General features: G+C 36.8%; 5 protein-coding genes across 5 annotated transcripts; 2 read left to right on the top strand and 3 right to left on the bottom strand.

Annotated features, from left to right (window-relative positions):
- The first annotated feature begins 1 nt into the window (after position 1).
- On the top strand, positions 2-3111 carry LOC148170192 (mitochondrial 2-oxodicarboxylate carrier). Its single transcript, XM_088044356.1, has 7 exons — positions 2-227; positions 284-354; positions 408-619; positions 676-738; positions 795-1067; positions 2563-2744; positions 2793-3111. Exons 2-7 carry the CDS (start codon positions 291-293, stop codon positions 2908-2910), a joined length of 912 nt encoding a protein of 303 aa, XP_087900482.1. The 5' UTR covers positions 2-227; positions 284-290; the 3' UTR covers positions 2911-3111.
- On the bottom strand, positions 3106-19587 carry LOC148170188 (uncharacterized). The gene is made up of 4 exons (XM_088044265.1): positions 19540-19587; positions 19415-19489; positions 3231-3322; positions 3106-3187 (listed from the first exon to the last, which is right to left on the bottom strand). Exons 1-4 carry the CDS (start codon positions 19585-19587, stop codon positions 3106-3108), a joined length of 297 nt encoding a protein of 98 aa, XP_087900391.1.
- Positions 3615-6620, bottom strand: LOC148170191 (uncharacterized). The gene has a single exon (XM_088043504.1). The coding sequence runs from the start codon at positions 6618-6620 to the stop codon at positions 3615-3617; it is 3006 nt and encodes a 1001-aa protein (XP_087899630.1).
- On the top strand, positions 7742-10815 carry LOC148170190 (uncharacterized). Its single transcript, XM_088043502.1, has 13 exons — positions 7742-7750; positions 7900-7978; positions 8059-8160; positions 8216-8218; positions 8270-8329; positions 8381-8441; positions 8508-8531; positions 8585-8594; positions 8665-8751; positions 8793-8894; positions 8936-8966; positions 9052-9062; positions 9108-10815. Exons 1-13 carry the CDS (start codon positions 7742-7744, stop codon positions 10590-10592), a joined length of 2064 nt encoding a protein of 687 aa, XP_087899628.1. The 3' UTR covers positions 10593-10815.
- On the bottom strand, positions 12821-13614 carry LOC148170189 (uncharacterized). Its single transcript, XM_088043500.1, has 2 exons — positions 13529-13614; positions 12821-13477 (listed from the first exon to the last, which is right to left on the bottom strand). The coding sequence occupies exons 1-2, from the start codon at positions 13538-13540 to the stop codon at positions 12911-12913; spliced, it is 579 nt and encodes a 192-aa protein (XP_087899626.1). The 5' UTR covers positions 13541-13614; the 3' UTR covers positions 12821-12910.
- Positions 19588-19788: the final 201 nt, after the last annotated feature.

Here is a 19788-nt window from a genome sequence, read left to right as displayed (position 1 = left end):
GATTTTTTTCGCCGTTACGTCAAAAGTTAACCTCAATTTCTCCATCTCACGAGCACGAATTCTCATTAGTTCGAACAGTCGCTGTCATGTTGACATTTATCCAAAAATGTGTCAAATTTTTGGAATGTCTCCAACACAATGATCAGCTGATTCGTACAAAAATTGTTGTTTTGTTTACGCTGTGAGTTGAGTGAGTTTGCGAAAATACATTTAGTGTGACCGGACAGGCGAGCAGTCATTATCTTATCTCTTGTTGTACCTGTAAAGTCTGATTTTTATACAGTTTAACAATGACGGACGTGAAGAAGGTTTTTAAAGAAGCTGCCATCCAAATTGGCTCTGGGGGCTCCGCAGGTAACTTGTCGCCACTCTCATTTTACACATCATGCTTTGATTCTTTCGCACAGGCTTTGTTGAAGTTTGCATAATGCATCCTTTGGATTTGATTAAAACCAGACTGCAAATCCAGAGCGGAAAAACCCTTACTAAAAATGATCCAAAGTACTATTCCGGTGTGTTTGACTGCTTTCGGAAAATGTACAAATATGAAGGCTTGACATCCTTTTGGAAAGGAATTCTTCCACCAATCTTAGCAGAGACCCCTAAGAGAGCTGTTAAAGTACCACGGATCCCAGTCATTTCCCCTTTAACTATGTAACACCATTTTTGTTTTAGTTCTTCACGTTTGAACAGTACAAACAATTTTTTTTATTCGGATCACCAACACCTACACCTCTGGTAATACCCGTGGGCGTCTCAGGACGATCAAGTTATTAATAATTATATATTTACAGACTTTTTCTCTGGCTGGACTGGGTGCTGGCATCACTGAAGCAATTCTAGTGAACCCTTTTGAAGTAGTTAAAGTTACTTTACAGTCAAACAGAGCTGTGGGCAAAGAACTGCCCAGCACATGGGTTGTAACAAAAGAGATTATCAGAACAGATGGATTAGGTTTCCGGGGATTAAACAAGGGAGTTACCGCCACCATTGCCAGAAATGGGGTTTTTAACATGGTCTACTTTGGGTTTTATCATTCAGTCAAAGGTTATCTGCCTGAGTTTGAGGTAAAAAAAACGTTATCTTATCGAAAAAGAGGATTATAATATTAAAAATGCTTTCAATTTCAATAATTCTAGAAAGATTCCAAAATTGACTCAACTCTGCAAAGCAAACATTTAACGTTTTTATTGTACATGTTATAAGAAGGTCAACACTTTTATGAAATGGGCGCTGAAAAAATTTTGCACTTATTGTAAGAGAAAATGCAACATTCTTATTGTTCGATTTTCCGCTTTAATTAGTTGTGTTTCAATCAACACTGAGAAAATTGGCCATTTCAATTTTCTTTTCATTCTCTTATTGTCATTTGATGTCCTCATTTTATTTCTTGTTGTTCGTTCTGTGTTGAATTTAACAATCGTTGAAAATATTGTATACAACTTTTTTTCCTTGGTCTCATATAACATATAAGCTACAAGTTTACGATCATTTTTTATGGCTGGTGCTGAGTTACGTTCTTCTTTTTGCATAAGTTTCTTACATATTTTTTTCTGAAAACCCTTTTTTATGTCTTTAATCCGCTTCTCGGGCCATGACGTGGTTATAGATTTTCTTTCGTTTTCCGCATCACTGTTCTTTATTTATTTAAAGGTTCAGAACATAGCACCATAAATTGCCATTAGCTATTATTAAACCCATCAAATTGGATACAAAAATCTGTTGACATATTACACTATGTAACAACAAAAATTATTATGTTATTTGTTTCATATTTATCATTAGAGACTGACCTACTTTTTAACATGTCATCATTGGTTTTGCCGAATATCGTTATATTAAGAGAAAAAAAATATTTTCAAAAATTTTCGTTTTCGCTGTTTTCCTCAGTGCGAATTAAAAAGTGGGCACAAGATGACAATGTATTTTTTTTGCGGATCTATTTATCTACGTACGGGGGTGTTGTATAACAATTAAATAAGTGAAAATCAAAATAATTTCCGCGACGAAATTTTGGGAAGCGTGTAAAGTCTTTTTCGGCATTAAAATCTCCTAATCGGCTAAAACAAGAGATCACTTTTTTTTGTGGAAGTTAACTCTCGAGGCTAAAGACATCCGTGATCTTTGAAGCCAATAACATTTACAAATCTCAGTATCTGGAGAATTTCAAGATCATTTCACTAACTGCTATTTTGGGTTGCTGTTATTTTCTATTTGCTAACAAAAAGGAAAAGAACAAAAATTGTATTTTAAATTTTTAACGTAAAACCGCATTTTATTTTTATAGTTCATTGGTTTTTTAACACTTTTGTTTTATTTTATAAATATAATTGTTAATTTTCCAAAGGGAGAAACAAATGAATTTATTATTTTTCTCAAGGACAACACACACAAATGGTATTTATATTCTTTAAAAGAAAGCCAACTTGCAACTATGTTAACAAAAAAAAACAGATAAAGATGACTTTTGTAAAATTTTGTTACACAGTGTTATCAGCTTTTTGTTCATGTTGCATTTAATATCGTGATTTGCAATTTTCTGCACACGAAAAACCTTTGCAGGACCCCGTCCAAGAGTTCTTCCGAAAAGTCGGAATCGGCTTCACCTCCGGGACGTTGGCTTCCTGTGTGAATATCCCATTCGACGTCGCCAAATCCAGGATTCAGGGACCACAACCCGTTGCCGGGACAATAAAATATCGGTCTACTATCGGCTCAATCGGTATCGTTTATAAAGAAGAAGGGTACATAAAACATTCATGAGGGACTCGAATAAGACGTTTTTTTTACAGATTCGGGGCCCTGTACAAAGGCCTTGTTCCAAAAGTAATGCGTTTAGGGCCGGGTGGAGCCATCATGTTGGTAGTTTATGACTACATGCACACGTTTTTGACTCAGAATTTCGCATAAGGACCAGTCTGAGAAGCAATTTCATATGAATATTTTTGTAACGTGGTCAAGTACAAATGTAATGTAGTTTAAACTAGTCTGTACGGCGCTGGCGGGAATGTTTATAGAATCAAATATTTTTATACAATAACAATGAGAAGAGTCTATTTATATGTTGATGTTTACGCATTTTATTGTTTTGAAATAAAAGGGTTTTTACAATTTGATGTTTTGTTGTTCGATATGACTATGCAGATTCCACAGTTCCTTTTTGAGTTTCTCGCAAATGTCGGTGAGACTAAAAAAGACAGTCAGTGTGAGTCACAGTAGAGACGACTTACTTTTCTTTCCGATCAAGTTCTCTGCGAGTTTCTGTGACGGCAGTTTTTGTATCGGCAGTGACTTGTATTCCAATCGATCTTGAGCTTTTTGTCTAAAAATGAACACATTAGAGTTCGGCGCATTACGTAATATTTACAAAGCAAGAAAACGCAAGTTAATATTTTATAACTTTATTAGAACCAACATTTAACAACTAGTTAACAAGCAATAAACTTCAGCGCGATGTAGTGTTATAAATATTTTTCTTACATATTTACATTTTTTTTATAAAACAGTGCAACGAGTACAAAATACAAAATGTTTCAACGTTTCCATTACCTACAAATCTACTTAACAATATTTGGCTTACGGACAATAAATTAAACTAGTTCTTAGCTAATCGTCTAATAGTGGATTGTAGGATGGATAGTTAAGCGAGCGTGACTGCTTCCAGACTCGCTATTATAAATTCGCGCGTTCTTAGAAAGAGTATCGTCGTCTTCGAAATCTTTCGTTTCTAACTTCGCGTAGTTAATTGGAGGCGGCTCAGGAACCTCATAGGCTGTAAAATCCTCCGTGTATCTCTCAGGAATATAATAATTTTCATAACCTGTGTACTCACTTGCGGCTGGTACGCTATCCATGACGATTTTCGTCTTCCTTTCTTTCACTTCCGACGCACTGTAATCAAAATCAAAGGGGATGGTCAACGGTTTGTCACTTTTATGCAACTCTTGCAAAGCTCCCACTCCAACAATCCCGGAGAAGAGAGGTTGGACCACCTCTGAGTTTTTAGAAGCGGCTCGGACTTGCTTCGCTGGGAAAGTCTTCTCGAAGCTTTGATCGAATCCATTGCTTGCTTGCTGGTGCTCTCCGAAGTAGTTCGGAACTGTTAGAAACGCATTAGCATGTTGGGTGTAGAAATCAGGAGCCGCTTGAGCCTGCGTGGGTTGGGCGAAAGGGATGACTGTGAATGCTGGCGATTTTTCTTTTACCACTTCTTTAGTTTCTTCAACTTCTTCGGGTTTCTCCTTCTTCTCCGGTTCTGTTTCTTGTTCTTCATCTTCCGATTCTTCCTCTCGGGGCTCTTCTTCTTCCTCGGCTTTGCCGGCACTTTCTTCAATACTGCGGTAGTAGTTTTCTAAATTTTCGTCCGTCTTCTTTTTAAGGTTGTTCTTATCGTCCTCAAATTCGTGTTTAACGTACTCATCGATATCACCGGTGTAGAATGGTAACTTGTCTTCTACCCCACCTTCGTGATCGTAGTCAAAGTAAATTTGAAACTTCTTATGGTCGTCGTCGTAGTCTGAAGAGTATTTCTGAACTTGATCTTCTAAGTCCTTTTTTCCTTGATCAAAATCGTAGTTCGGAGTGTCTTCTTCGGCTTCTTTCTCCGCGTTTTCAGGCTCTTGTTGGTCTGAAGCATCTTGCGTTTCCTCATTGTCGTAGTCTCTACTCTGTTGATTCTGTTCCGAAAACTGTTTGTGTCTTTCATCAAACTCTTGTTTGATGTTTTCAAAATCCTTTTCGTGGTCTTCAGAGTGGGGTTCCTCCTCTTTTTTGACTTTCTCGTCTTCTTTTACTTGTTCAAACTTGTCGGTGTCTTCATTCAAGTGTGGTAACATTTCAGTTTCGAAATTCTCCTTGTCGTTCACATCTTCGATTTGAATCGGCTGAGGCGCAGACTCACTTTTTAGTTTCCCTGTTTTCTCTTTCTCTTTATTCACGAGACGTTCTTTGATTTCTTCGTACTTTTGACTGTTTATGTGCAGTCGTGAACCAATTTCGTCGTCGATTTCTTTTTCCAACTTTTGGAGGTAAATCGGTTTCTCAATGTCGACGGATTTGGTGGGCAACGGAGAATGGATTTTCTCAATTTCTTTTTCAGGATGCAAATCAAACTGACTGATATCTTCATCTTTGGACTCGTCGTCTTTTCCCGCGTCTTGAGGCTTTTTATTGGGGACACGTGGAATTTCTTCGACTTCGTCCGGTGACGGTCTTCTTTGCTTCTCAGACTTGGGAGACTCCTCAACTTTATCAGCCACCAGCTTCTCGAATCTTGGCAGTTCGATGTGAGGGGTTTCTGCTTGTGGACCTTCCGGGAAGCCGTAGTGGTCTGGGTTTCTTAGATTTTCTAACTTGTAGTAGTTGTCTCTTCCTTGTTGTATGATTTTTTCCAGCCGTTCTAAAGACAGTTTTGATAAATCAGGAGAGATGAATTTTTTCGATTGATCTCCGACCGTGTAAGCGGGATCTTGCGGTTGTAGAGCGCTGGCATCATTCGCAAACTTTCTTGCGTAATAATCTAAGATGTGCTTGTGCACTTCACTGTCACGCGTAGCCAAATCACCATTTAAAACACCATGAATATCCAACATTCCTTGGGGCAATTCATCAATGTTTAAACTGTGCGAATTGATATAAGTTTTGGGGCTCGGAAGGCTTCTAACACTGTTGTGGTGCTTTGGTTTTATAGTGTCTTCTTCATACGTTGGTCCTGTGATAATATCCTGCTGAAAATTCTCCTTGTTTGGGTCTTCCGGAGCTAGGAACTTGTAACCGTTTTCTTCCATTAACGGGGTTGATTCCCAGAAGTTCCTATACCCTTCTTTGAAATTCCGCTTGGATTGAACAATATCGTAATTAACTGATCGCTTCTCAGAGCCGTAATCCGCCACGGTGTAATCAGGAAACTCGATTTGCAGTTTTTGTGGCTGGTCGAGTTCCGCATTGTTCGTTCTCTCATTTTCATCATCGTACTCTCTGAATAACTGTACTTTCTGTGGGGGTTTTGGGGGCGCTCCTGGTTTTCCTGGAGGGGGTCGCGGAGCTGGAGCAGGAGCCGGAGCGGGTGCTGGGGCCGGCGCGGGAGCAGGCGCTGGAGCCGGAGCTGGAGCCGGTGCTGGAGCCGGAGCCGGAGCAGGAAACGCGACTGGTATCAAAATCGGCGCTGCTTTTCCTGGCGGTGGCACAGTTTGCACGTTTTTCCCCCAATTGAAATTAATACTAAAAGTTTTTCTGATGGCTTCATTGAGGAGCTGTGGGGGTCCTGCAGGCGCGGGTGCTGGAGCAGGAGCAGGGGCAGGAGCAGGAGCTGGTGCGGGTGCAGGAGCGGCCGCCGGAGCTGCAGCTGGTGGATTTGGTGGAGGCGCCTTTCGCTGTTGAGCTAGAACAGCGTTGACGGCGTCAATCGGCGAGGCTACGATAGCCGCGGCCGCAGGGAAAACTCCTGTTATGAGAGAGGCGGATGGGCGGCGCAGGGACGGCCTTTTGTGGACGTCGAAGCCGAAGACATCTCCGATGTTTGTTAACCAATTACCAATAGTCCGTTTGTCGCGGGTTTCACTAGAATCACTATATACCACTGCGAAAAGGAGCACAGAACAAATCACTTGATTTATTAGCATCGTGCCATGCTCTTATGTCGGATGTTAAACACTGAAATGCATAAATCGTACTAACTCTTTTACTCTAAAACAATTTCACTTGTCACAATCGATTTATTATAGAGAAAGGGATTTTTTTTCTTGTTTGACATTATTGCTCGTTGTATTGTTGCGTTTTTCGCGAAAGTCTCTATTATTACATAAAATTGTTACTTGATTGAATGGGACCTGCATGCATCAATGAACATTTATACTGCGCTGTCAAATCTGCAAACCACAAATGTTCCATAAAATTAGATTTTAAATGTATACAAGTCCGCTAACTGATTGGCATAAACTTAGCATAATGGTAATTTCTGCAAGAGAGCTTGCTGCGAAAGGACATTTTGCGACAATAGTCAGTGGTTTCATTGTGGCCACTTGCCGACCACAATAGCAGCAAATATGTCAATTAATCACGTCGATGAGCACACGTAAAAAGTTACATGATTAAGCTAAGTTTTATTGTTTTCCCTTTCTGTAAACGGTCATTACCATTTAGCATGTGTCATGAATATTCCCAATGATTAAAAAATGAAACTGATCCCAAACAGTTCCGCCTATTTCTTAACTGGTAAGGTATGACCGACATTGCTTAGGCTCAAATACGTGCAAAGAATTTAATTAACGAAGAAAGTACAAAACATTCCTTCAGCTTTTATCGACTAGTTTCCAACTTTGACAACAACACGATTACTTGTATTGAGTTAAAATTTTCAACACAACATGTACAAAACGATAAAATTTCTACACCGAATTTATCCCATTTGAATAAAAACTAGGTTAACCTACATAGAGAAAGTATAATGCAATATTTCATAGTTTTTACGGTCAACCGACAGATGCATGTTTTATTGAACAACAAAAATTGTAATGTAACAATTACATAATGACCTAAACTGTGGTAAAACGCTTAAAAATTATTCCAATGTAATGCTAAAACAACTTTCGCTAATACCAATCATTACCCGGCTTACCACTGGATATGATTTCAAATCTGATTGTGGTTCTTTAAGATTTCCTCCGTCATTTTATCATTATCTTAATTGAGGTAGTGCCCAGCACAAGCGAGCACCCAGTTCCGTTGCCATTCGTCATTTCAAATGCCACCTGTTTGATACGATAAATCAGCTCGTTTCTTAATATGTTGTTGAGTTAAAACATCCATCGAGCAGAAAATTAAATCCAAGGAGCAGATTTTGAAAAAAAATCGATTTTACAAAAATTTATCAGAGAATAAAAATTCAATTGTATAATTTAGATACATCATATTTTTGTAACTTTAGTTGTTACATATTTTCGGTTCTTACTATTACTTACAATTATTTGTTTAAATTGGCGTGAAATTAAATTATAATTTAATTACCAATCGAAAATAACAAAACGGAGTCACGACAATTGAATATTTTATTGGACTTAGAAAGGAGCGTGTTTAGAAATCTACTTTTGGAAGGGAATTTATTGTCGCTGTTTTTCTTAGATTTGTTTAATATCAAAATTGAATTCAAGGCGAAATCTGCAGGTCATTATTAAAAGTAATTCGTCGAATTCTCCCACAAAAAAGTGAAAGAGATCAGAACGTGTGATGGCGCAAAAACGGTATTTTTATGCAAAGTGAAAATTATTTTTAGTTTTAATAATTTTTGAAAAATCGGGACCGACTCTAATTTCCGAAAACTACAATTTCATCCGTTTGTTTTATTTCACATTTTTGCTGCCCCAATCCATTTAAAAATCCCCAGAATTTTCACCCTTCCTTGTACCCCAAATTATTTGTTTTAGTGAAAGTAGACTTTCAAATTTGTAAAAAAGTCATTTCGTATTGTCTCTTTTCAAATTTTTATCCCTGAGTTAATCATTATTTCACAGTAATTATATTTTTACATTCCAGTCGTTTTTATTTCGTTCTTTCCCTTGTTCAAATTTAAAATTTCTGTCTATTTTAGTCAACAAATCGTTATCCACCTGTTGAATTTTTCTATGTCATTTCCTTAAAATCTTGCTAAAACCAAATCCGCAAATCAAGCGCAAAAACCCATCAAAAGAAAAGGTGTCACTAATTACAATTGCAAACTCATCGCTGCAATTAAGCAAAGAAATGCATCTAAACTTGGTAAGTACTTTCTTCGACACTGACATTTATTAATATTAAAGAGCGCACAGCTATTTAATATACAACCCTCGTCTGCTAGAAATGTTTTGTATAAAAACAAAAAGAAAGTGACTGTTTCGTTTTTGTTGTTGTTAAGCCGCGCTGTGATGATGTTTGTTTAGTTGTTACCTTTCTATGTTGCAAGTGCCCGAATAACCGAGATGAGGATGTTCACGGTAAGTTTTAATTAAACAGCAAAAAGCACGACAATTGATTTCTTAACAATACGCGAAATTAATTGATTTGCTTGTTTTTCCGAAGAACACGATTTTGTAACAGGCGGTAGATAGATCAAGCTAATACTGATCTCTTTGCAGATACGCTTCACGTTCATTTTCGTTTTTGTCGCGATTGTTTCATCCGAAGCGGATTTGCAACAAGAGCAAAGTAGTCGTTTAAATCCAGTCAATGACTACAATCAAGATCACAGACCTAAAGAACAAGATAAAAGGACGATTTTCTCGAATCACCAAGGGTGGGCTAAACATATCGGCGTACATCCTTCTGGATTTAAATATGTTATTGGTTACGGACCTGTGGAGCTCAAATACGTGCCTGTGGTAAAACCAGTGTTGATTAAACCACATCTTCATCACCATCATCACCGGTTGAAATATCATATCAGATATCCTACGGTTGTTGCAAGACCTCTTCTTCCTGTGAAGCCTGTAATTCACCATGATGGGTGGAGACCAACGAAACCAATAGTGCAGCCTGTTCATGTTCATGTGCCTCACAAACCTTGGCATGACGGTTGGACGGCTTCTAAACCTGTGCACGTTCATCACGAAGTCCCTGTCGTGAAGCCTGTACACACTGTGGTAGCGGTTAAACCAGTTGTTCCCGTTCAGCCTGTGGTACCAATCAAACCAGTTCACCACGTCCCAGTAAGACCCGTAGTCCAAATAGTACCATCTAAGCCTTTAATTCCTATAACTCCTCTTCGACCTGTGTTTGGTCCCACATTCATCCATCAAGTGCCCACAGTTCCGCACCACCACCATCATTTTGTTAACCAAGTACCAGTTGTAGCTCCAGCTCCTCCAGTGGTGGTGCAACAAACTCAGCCTGTACACGTACATCCACCTCATCAACACTTACCCGGACATTTACACCATTTGTTTCAACATCCACACGTTCATAATCCTGAAGTTATCCATCAACATCCAGAGCTTCTCCACGCTCACCCTCAAATCGTTCATCAACATTTCCCTCACGCTCATCAAGTTCCTGTCCAACCTGAAGTTCTCCATCAACATTTACCCCACGCCCATCAAGTTCCCATTCAACCTGAGGTTTTCCACCAACACCAACATTTACCCCACGCCCATCAAGTTCCCATCCAACCTGAAGTTTTTCATCAACACCAACATTTACCTCACGCCCATCAAATTCCTGTTCAACCTGAAGTTTTCCAACAACAATTACCCCACGCTCACCAAGTTCCAGTCCAACCCGAAATTTTCCAACAACAATTACCCCACGACCCACAAACAGTTTTCCAAGAACAACCACATATTCACGTTCCCCAAAATGCCCCAACTTTATTCCACCAACAATTACCCGGAAATGTACAACACCATTTCAACCAACAAATTCAACATGGTGAAGGAGCCAGTTCGAGTATTCTCCTGCAAGGCGCTTCGATTCAACCGGGACATACAGATTTGCAGATTCCGGAACATTTACCCCAACATCCCAATTATTTACCCCATGATGGTAGACAGTTTGAACCGGGGAATTTTCAAGATCCTAACGCTGTAAGACCATCGATTGGTTTAGAACCGCCTTTTACTCATTAGCAATGGTTTCTAGTCTTATGTAAATAATCGCATTGTAATAATTTATTTAACAGTACCTCAATTATCGTAATTATAGCATGGCACCAGTTGTAACGCACTATGGAAATGAAATTCAAAAAGATGGAAAAGTATGTTCGACACTTTGTATTTTATTTTTAGTGTAAAATTTATTTTTGTACATAATGTAGACAATATGTAGTCAATAAATCTGTGATTAATGTTATTTTATTTATTGTTTATTAATTTTATTAGTTCTGAAGTTCAATAGTTTCTTAGGCGTTCTAAGTTTTCTCATAAATCAAATACTTAGATATCCGAAGTTTTCAGTTTTTGTGCCGAGTTTCGACATTTGCAATAAAAAAGGTCTTAATAATAGCATAATAATTTCTGTTTTTCGATATCGTTTAGCGTCCTTAAAGTGGCTCTTTTTGGATGGTGTCCGTAAAGATAAAGTAAAACGGCCGCTTGTTAGTGTCAAATAATTATAAATTAATTAATGTTAAAATATAATTTACCCTTCTGTATGCGTCCACGCTTCTGGAGTTATTAGAAAAAAGAGATTCCTTAGCCTTTTGGAACTATTCCAATTATTTCTTCCATGTTATGCACAATTAATATTTTTTTTAATTTACACTTCGAATGTGAACAAAGTTCGTAACCCTAACGCTATAAAAAAATAAAAGCAGCGCATTTTTGTCACAAGTTTTGATTCCAAATTTCATTCTTTTGAAAGAAAATTGTCTACATAAAGCCTTGTATGTAATTCGTACATAAATTAGACTTTGTTAGCTCGTCCTATTAATTGACCTAAACTATAGGTAGAGCTCGTTCACAAAGACCGAAATTATGTACTTCCAATTCCAATTCCAAATTAGACATGACTACCAATAAATTCTTCAGTTAATTGCCGTCTTTTGTCCGGGAATAACTTTGTTCGACATTCGTAATTACTGCGATTTCCTTTGTTTAAAATGGCAGTTAATGGATGTTATTTACGGTGAAGTGCAAGAAGTGCTCGCGTTTACCAAAACCATTTCTCTAAACCGCGAGTTCTTGAGGATTATATTTGTTGCAACACAAAAAGAATGCCCTAAAAGTATAACAATAGAAAAAAATGTGATATAGTAGAGATCTTAAAAATTCAAAGAATAATTTAAATGAATTAGTCAGTTTTTTGAAAAATGGTGGATGCGCCGCCGGCATGCTGGCTCAAAAAGTGCTGTTTAACCTTAATATCTTCCAGGAACTATAAAATACGTAAAAATATAATAAAATATAATCTTATCCATCTATTTAATTAACTCTGAAATATTTAGGCGCGCGATCGCATCAGAATTTCAGCCACAATTATAATTAATAGCCTATTCACAACTCCTGTAATCTTATAATCGCATTCTTACATTTCTCCAGCTCATATATCACCCAAAACGTACCACACGTAACATTTTTGCATCCTTTCTCTTTTTTAATTAATTTACACCTTTGTGCCGCACTTTACTAATGCATAAAGCATAAACTGATAGAGACACACCTGTACATTAGCGAGGAGTTTCCCACTGCGACATTAGAATTAACATTAGATCCAAATCTTAATAGATTAAGAGAAAGGAGTTTAAAATTTTGATGTACGAACTTGATAACGCCCAGAATAATTGCATATTACGTGGTCCATCTGTCAAGTGAAATATGCTAGTTATGCGGCGGATGTTGCACATTATGGACATTTAAACTGTTGCAATTATTACGAAATGATTCGTATTGACACGCATAGAACAGATTCGATGAAAATTTAAACAATCAAAGCGAAAGTGATATCAAAAGGTCTCGCAACTTGGTTTTGGAGTTTTTCATCAAAATTTAATGAGTTTGGGCAACACCTGACCTTCATTAAGGCGCGAATTCCGAATTTAATAAGCAATAGTGTCTTGCAATAATTGTGTTTACGTGCATGAAAATCTCCTTCTTGAAAAGGTATCGTGACGAAATGTCTTTCCTAAAATGAATGTTACCATTTTTCTGAGAAGACTTCCTGAGCTCGGTTAAAACAAGTTGCGATGTAACCGGCCCTCATTAATTATCTCATTTATTTTTATTATCTTGCTGACAAGATTTTCGATCGATTCGTCACACGGCTTATGTAAACTCATTACATAATTGAAATGTTAGAAAAACTGTGATTACTCCACTTATCAAGGCAAGTCGTATATGGGCCAAATGAAAATAACACGTTTGGTATAAAAATTATATTTTACTCCAACATCGATCATACAATATGTACAATACAAAATAATGAATTAATATTACAGCAGAGTCCCTAATTACCATCCATGTCCCAAGCTCAAACCGCTGTATCCCAAACCTCCATATCCCAAACTTCCGTATCCTAATCCGTGTCCGTATCCCAAACCGTGTCCGTAGGCCAAGGGGGCGGCGATGGGGGCAGAGTGGGCGATGAGGGGAGCGGCGATCGACTTGGTCACAAGAGGAGCAGAGACGATGGGAGCGGCGTAGGACTTGGCGATGACTGGAGCGGAGACAATGCTCTTGGTTACAACAGGGGCAGAAACGATGGGGGCGGCGTAAGACTTGGTGATGAGGGGAGCGGAGTAGGAGTGTCCAAGACTCAAAGGAGCGGCGTAAGAGTGTCCAAGACTCAAAGGAGCGGCGTAGGAAGCGTGTCCAAGACTCAAGGGAGCGGCGTAGGAAGCGTGTCCAAGACTCAAGGGAGCGGCATAGGAAGCGTGTCCATAGCTCAAGGGAGCGGCGTAGGCAGCATGTCCCAATCCGGAGTATCCCAAACCTCCATAGCCCAAACCGAGAACTCCACGTTTCTCTTTCTTTTCTTCAGCGGCGAAAGCGACGGCCAAAACGGCGACAGCGCAGATCTGAAAATGAAGAGTGAAATTCGGGGCGGTTTTTTAAAACCAGTGACTTACCAAGAATTTCATGGTTTTTGAGTTATTTGTAACTGTACTGTAAATGCACAATCGATGTGTGATGCAGATCGAGACTTCGGCCGGGGTTTATATAGTTAAAGTGGTAGGGTTTTGGTCGCTTTTTTAATCACGTGTGATGGTGTTAAACTAGATCAAAACATCATATGAATCGCGCCATTCAATTCGCCTTTTCCACGTCAAGCTGGTTGTATTTCGTATGAAACTTACTTAACACGGACAAAAAGAGACCATGAGTATCAATGTGATTGTAGTTTTTATGTAATTGTCAACTTACTGAAACTTTATTCTTAAAATGTCGTGAAGGGCACCGATGATTGACCCACTTCAAAATTTAGAGTTATGAAACCAAATTGAATTATTGAACATTTTTTAGGAAATTGCATAAAAACTTGAAGGTCCCGTGAAGCAATGCAATTAACAACTTTCAGGATATGTAAACCAACGGGACCTGACAAAGAAAAATGATTTCCAATTTTTTTGACATTTCAACCAAATTTCACCATTTTTCAATGATTATCCATTATGACGAAAAACGACCTTATATCCCACCTGTGTCCAAATCTTCATTTGTGACATAATCCTAACAGCGATCTTGAAATGTATCAAGAGTTGAGCAACAGTTTTCATAATTTGTACAATGCTCTTATATTTTCGGGAATAAACTTGTTCCTTACCCAATTCGATTGATATCAATAAATCAATCATTATGAAACAGTTACATAAGGAAATTATCACAATGTATTTGAATTTTTCTAATTATTTTCATTACGCGGCTGTTACAACCGGTTGCCATTTTCCAGATTGCGCCCATTTTAATACATTCACCCATCTCAATGTTCCTATAAGTCCGATTTCTAATTACGGCGCAGCGACAATTAACTAAATTGTTTGAAACGAGACTTGCAGATTTCAACTTGAACTTCGCACATTTTGAAACGGTTAAATTATTGGTTTTGGGTTTCTGCGGTTTATAAATCATAAAGATCGCGCTGAGCGAGATATCGATCTCGAGATTACAACACAGAAATTTATTGTAACTGTGCAAGATACGACATTATTTTATCTAACGATGAAGGCGCGTTTTACATAATTATTAAAACTCATATTTAGTAACAACCATAAAATGACCGTAATTTTTAAAACATCGGTGATTGAGGAAATGATTTAGGTAAAAGACGAACTTTTATTGTTCGCCGCAGATCCGGAAAACCTCAGGAGTAAGTGATTTCAATGATGGGTAACGAAAGAAACATCGGAAGAATAAATGCAATAAAGAATTACGATGCTTATTGCTTAATAATTCTAATTTTGTTTCCAATTAACTTCTTATTTTATTTATTTATCTATCAATATCCAGGTCAAACAGCGTTTAGAAAAACCAAATCGCCCAATTTGTCAGGGATCTTGAAGCTGCCATTAAATCATACTTAACGTTGCGACATCAAGTTTTTACAAGGATTCTCCACATCATTCACTCTAATTACATCGATATTAGCTGATACGTACAGATTAAATTAAAAGGTAAAATTCTTGAAAATGTTTCTTTCCGGTAGCGGCTTGCTTCACACCAATTTCCTCTGGTATAATTCAAGTACAACAATAATTAGCACCACAGGGGAAAATCGTGTATCAACCTACACCAAAAATCTCATTTTTTCGATTTCTCAACTAAAGCATCCACCGATCCGAGACACGCTACATTTACATAATTTTAAACGTCTGTAATTATGTTTCAAAACTTGTAATTAAATTGTGGAGCCCCTCAAAATCGTTGTCGTAACAGAGACGGACAATTCACTTGCATATCCGCGCGTGTGATATTTAATTAAATGTGATTTATAGACTTTGAACGAAAAATGCAATTCGCAGAATGCGATCGCTATGCACTCGCATAATGAGTTTGATATTGAATTATATATAATTAAGAAATCATTGACACAGTTTTGGTACAATCCAATTCTCTATATAAGTCAGTTATAAATAACAGGTAAAACAAACGATAGGGTTAATTAATGAATCAGCGGATTTGACCGCTAAGGCATAATTCATGATTTCTGAAAGCAAACGTTTCCATCTCGGCGGCCATAAACTAATAAAGGGTCATTTTTTGCGTCATTTAGTAATCGTTGTAAATGTTGCAAAATGTCCGGTCGCTCACACCTTTCTCTAGTTTTTTGTCGAAGGCACGATGGTGCGTGCTCCAAAATGAGACGGTTTCAAACGTATTCTTCTTTTGAGATTTTTATTAATCGCACTGTTTCTTTCAAAAATAGGATTTAGTGCGTTTATGGTTTTGACTTGGTTTACAGCAACCTTCCCATAAAATTAATCAAATCACCCTCAAAAGAATAAAATAACAGCAGGACAATTTGTTTACTTTTTTCTGGAATCCATTTTTAGCTTTTAACATGTTTGTAAAATATGTGAATAATTCATGTAAGAAATGAGTTTCATAATCGTAATCAAATAGCTACCAGTCCGAACCGAGGAATGCGCCCTTGAATTGTCGATGTTAGTAGCGAATAAATTTTTCCCCAAAAGTCATCAATTTCTAAAATTGAGTCATTCTCATAATCAAATTTAAATTTTTAACCATTGCAACACGTTGACCAGCCAAATTTCTGTAACCTGCGTGTTTCTATATGGTCCGAGGTTGCAAATGAAGAAACTAATTTGCAATTTTGATGATCGAAGACGTTCCGCGGAAGCAACACCTTGAACCGGTAATCTTTGCAAATTTCGAAGTTTCTCTCAAAACTGACTTTCAATGAGTCATCTTGCCTCATTTGTTAATAAAGTCAAGTTTTACACTTCCGATCTAAATCTCGGTTGTCATTTTATTGTATAATCGTGCACATGGACTTGAAATCAGCCCGGGGCCGGCCATTCATGTTTCCATTTAAATTAAGCAAATGAGGTGTGGTTAACCGGAAAGGATATTAATTATGATCTAACTCGCATCTTGGTGCAATTGAGTTTTGACAAGCAATTTGTTTCGTGTTTTAAGTCCATGATTTTGTTACGAAAGCGAAGATACATGTTAAATGTCATTCAGTTTTTAATTACATTGGAGTGGATGTAATTTTTCAACGGTGTGTCAATAAAAAAGTGATAGAAAGCTGTCAATTGTGAAGATTTATCCAATAAATTAATCGGATTAACCCGTGAGCGTCATTAATCTCAGACGTCTAATTTGCATTATTATATAAAGACTCCACTTTTTGGATCTAATCTGGAACGACCCAACCTTGCACCCAATAATTAATTTTTATGACGGATAATCAGGAGTGAATGTATTAATTTCCAACTTTTCATCCAATTATCTGATAGAGAATTATTATATTTCTTATGCTACTGTTAAAGTGATTCATTACCTTCAGGTGCATACTGTGAAGTAACGTAAGAGGGGTGTGGCAACGATGTTAGAAAAGATTAGATAGCGAAAGTAATAACCGAATTAAAAAATGATGCTCTACTTTAAGATCATGCGGATTTGTCTCCGTACAACAAAAGTTGTATTTCATTATCGCGACGTTTGCGTAACCACCGATTCGCTTTATATTCAATAGAGCGGAATTTTCGTGTCTTTTAAATGGCAAACTGTATCAGATTTCAGTATTGGCTTACGACGAAGGCGTGGTGTTGAATTTTTCATCAATTAAATCTTTCATAATTTTAGTTTACAATTTTCAAGTTTGGAATTTGTAATAGCGATTAAATAACAAAACGCAACGAGTCACTATTAACAGGAATAACGTGTTGTTAATGGATAATTTATGCGATCTCTTGTGCTAAAAACGAGTCTACGAGTCGTTGAAAAATGATGACATTAGTAACTGTCTATAAATTAGCGCGGAACATAAAAACTTAGTAATGTTAAGCTGCCGACGATGCATAAATCCATCAAAAAGTCATCGGTTTTACTGGAGAGTCTGGTGGTTTATTAATAAAGAGCGGAAAATTTGTAACAAAATTTACGAAAGTTTTTATATGCATGTCATTGCAAAATGTACCACAGAATTTAAATTAAATTAAAAAAATTCTAAGCAAATGCAATTTAATTTTTTAGCATCTTCAATAAGTTTCTTTTTTATTGTTCTGACAACATATTAGCCAATAAATCTTAGACGAAATTTGTAGTAGATGACTGAAAAGTCATTTCTAAAGTAGAATTGCCTCCCGGTTTAGAATCCAAAGCCCGTTTTGTTCCATCAAAGCAGGACTCAGAGATATTGGTAAAAAAAATTTTTTCAGTACACTGCGTTCACTTTTGTTTTTTTTTTTTTTCAATTTTCCTACATAATAATTTGCAAGATCATAAAACTTTATAATGCATCGCTGGAAAAGTACTTAAAGCTTCCAGACGAACTATAGAACTCGCAAAAAGAGTTAGTTTTGGCCAAGATATTTGAGAAAATCGAACAATTTTTAAAAGCTTTTTGATGAGTTTTTGCAGAGAACTCCTAAATTGATACTTTGATTTTTTTATGTAATATGTCAGATTAAAGGTTGAGATCTCTGCTTTCTAACGCGGTGTTAAACACGTTATTATCTCTTGTGATTTAAAAGTTACATGACAAAGAAAATAGAGTGATTTTTAGAAAAGAAAACACGTTTTGTTAACTTTCAAAGATTTTGTAAACATTTTAATTTAAAGAAGCACACAATTGTAGTTTTTCGATAAAACTCCCGTTTATAAATCATTTCAATAGTCAGAATGGAAGATCATTGATAAAAATTATGCAGCAACTGTTAAAAAGTTTTTTATAATATAAATAAATATGAAGAAGTTTTCATATCAATCTAAATATTTTTTTGCCCACAAAAGTTGAAGTGGAGATGCAAAAAATTAATTTTTATTGACATCCACCTTTCCATTTGTGCCGATTTTCTAACAGAATGACGAGTTTTTGTGTTTTATAGTTCATCAATTTTTTTCCAAAATTTGCTGACTAGTCCAATTGGTAGAAAATTAAAAAAATATGACGACCGAGACTAATAACAATAATCGAAACAAACTAATAAGACGCAATTATACAACTGTCCCATTTTCCCAAACTTATCCGGATGTTGCGTTTATTCTAACTGAACCGAAATCCACATGCAACCATTTTTCCGCTACTCCCAATAATAGGAGCAACAAGTGAAAATAACATTTTAACACCAACAACGTGCGACAATTCCACGTTCTTGCTTAAAAACCAAACCACGCTTCAGTGTAAATTTCTAATATTGCAATAATTCATAGTTATTTGTACTGCATTTCGATATACGTCGATAACAACATATTTTAGCTGCATATTACACGCTTTGCAACATTTAATAAGTATTTAAAAATGTATAAAACCAAATGTTTCGAATATGAATGTAGTATTCAAACGAACATCCTCAGAAAATGAAGACAATAGTAAGTTGTGATTGTTTTTGTGCGGTTTTTAATCTAGAAATTTTAGGTGCTGGTGATCATAAGTGGGCTTCTGTTGACAATGGGGGCTCATGCGACATTTAGAAAATTTAAGCATAGTAAGAAAATTCATTCTGCACCCATCATACATGAAGACTTCCATTTCGATCATCTGCCATCGTTCCCAGCACTACCATTACATAGCTTCGATTACTTTGACCATAATCCTTTCAACTTTTATGGGGGCTACGCTGGTCATTTTTGGTAGAATTTACAATTAGGAAATAAATTTAAACGTAGAATTTGTTTTTTTTTTCGCTCGCAACGTAAAACAAAGAGAAAGCTAATGCAATCTGCGATATTTACCAATTCATCCGGTGTCAGGAAATACCACATTTTATACAATTTACCACCATTATTTTACTCAGGAATTCATTTTTTCACTGCACTAAATGACTCACCTTTTCTCTCAACTTTTCATTTCTCAAGTATTGTTGCAGAAGAACGATGCAAGTGGAGAGATTATAATCAGTCTCCTAAAAAAAACAAAAAGGAGTCAACACGGAATATTTATCTTCAATTATACTTTGAGTTTTTCCAACAAGACACAGAGCTTCTCTTCAATTGTAGCCATTCTTGTTAACTGTCGCGTGTCATCCTGTTATCGATTATTTCATAAATTAGATTCATAAGCTCAACATGCGATCTCCAAACTTTTCAGTCACGGAAACATATCTGCGAGGAAAGATTATTGAACTCGGTGCAATCGCTGCACATGGAAACGACAAAACTTCGATGAAATTGCGAAATCTTCAATTTTGTGACAATTTTACGA

The sequence above is a fragment of the Gnatocerus cornutus genome, chromosome 8 (assembly GCF_029298725.1).
Source record: "Gnatocerus cornutus isolate USDA-ARS CGAHR chromosome 8, icGnaCorn1.1, whole genome shotgun sequence".
Taxonomy (NCBI): domain Eukaryota; kingdom Metazoa; phylum Arthropoda; class Insecta; order Coleoptera; family Tenebrionidae; genus Gnatocerus; species Gnatocerus cornutus.
Note: the sequence above shows the minus strand (reverse complement) of the source record. Positions and strands in the feature narration are given on the sequence as shown.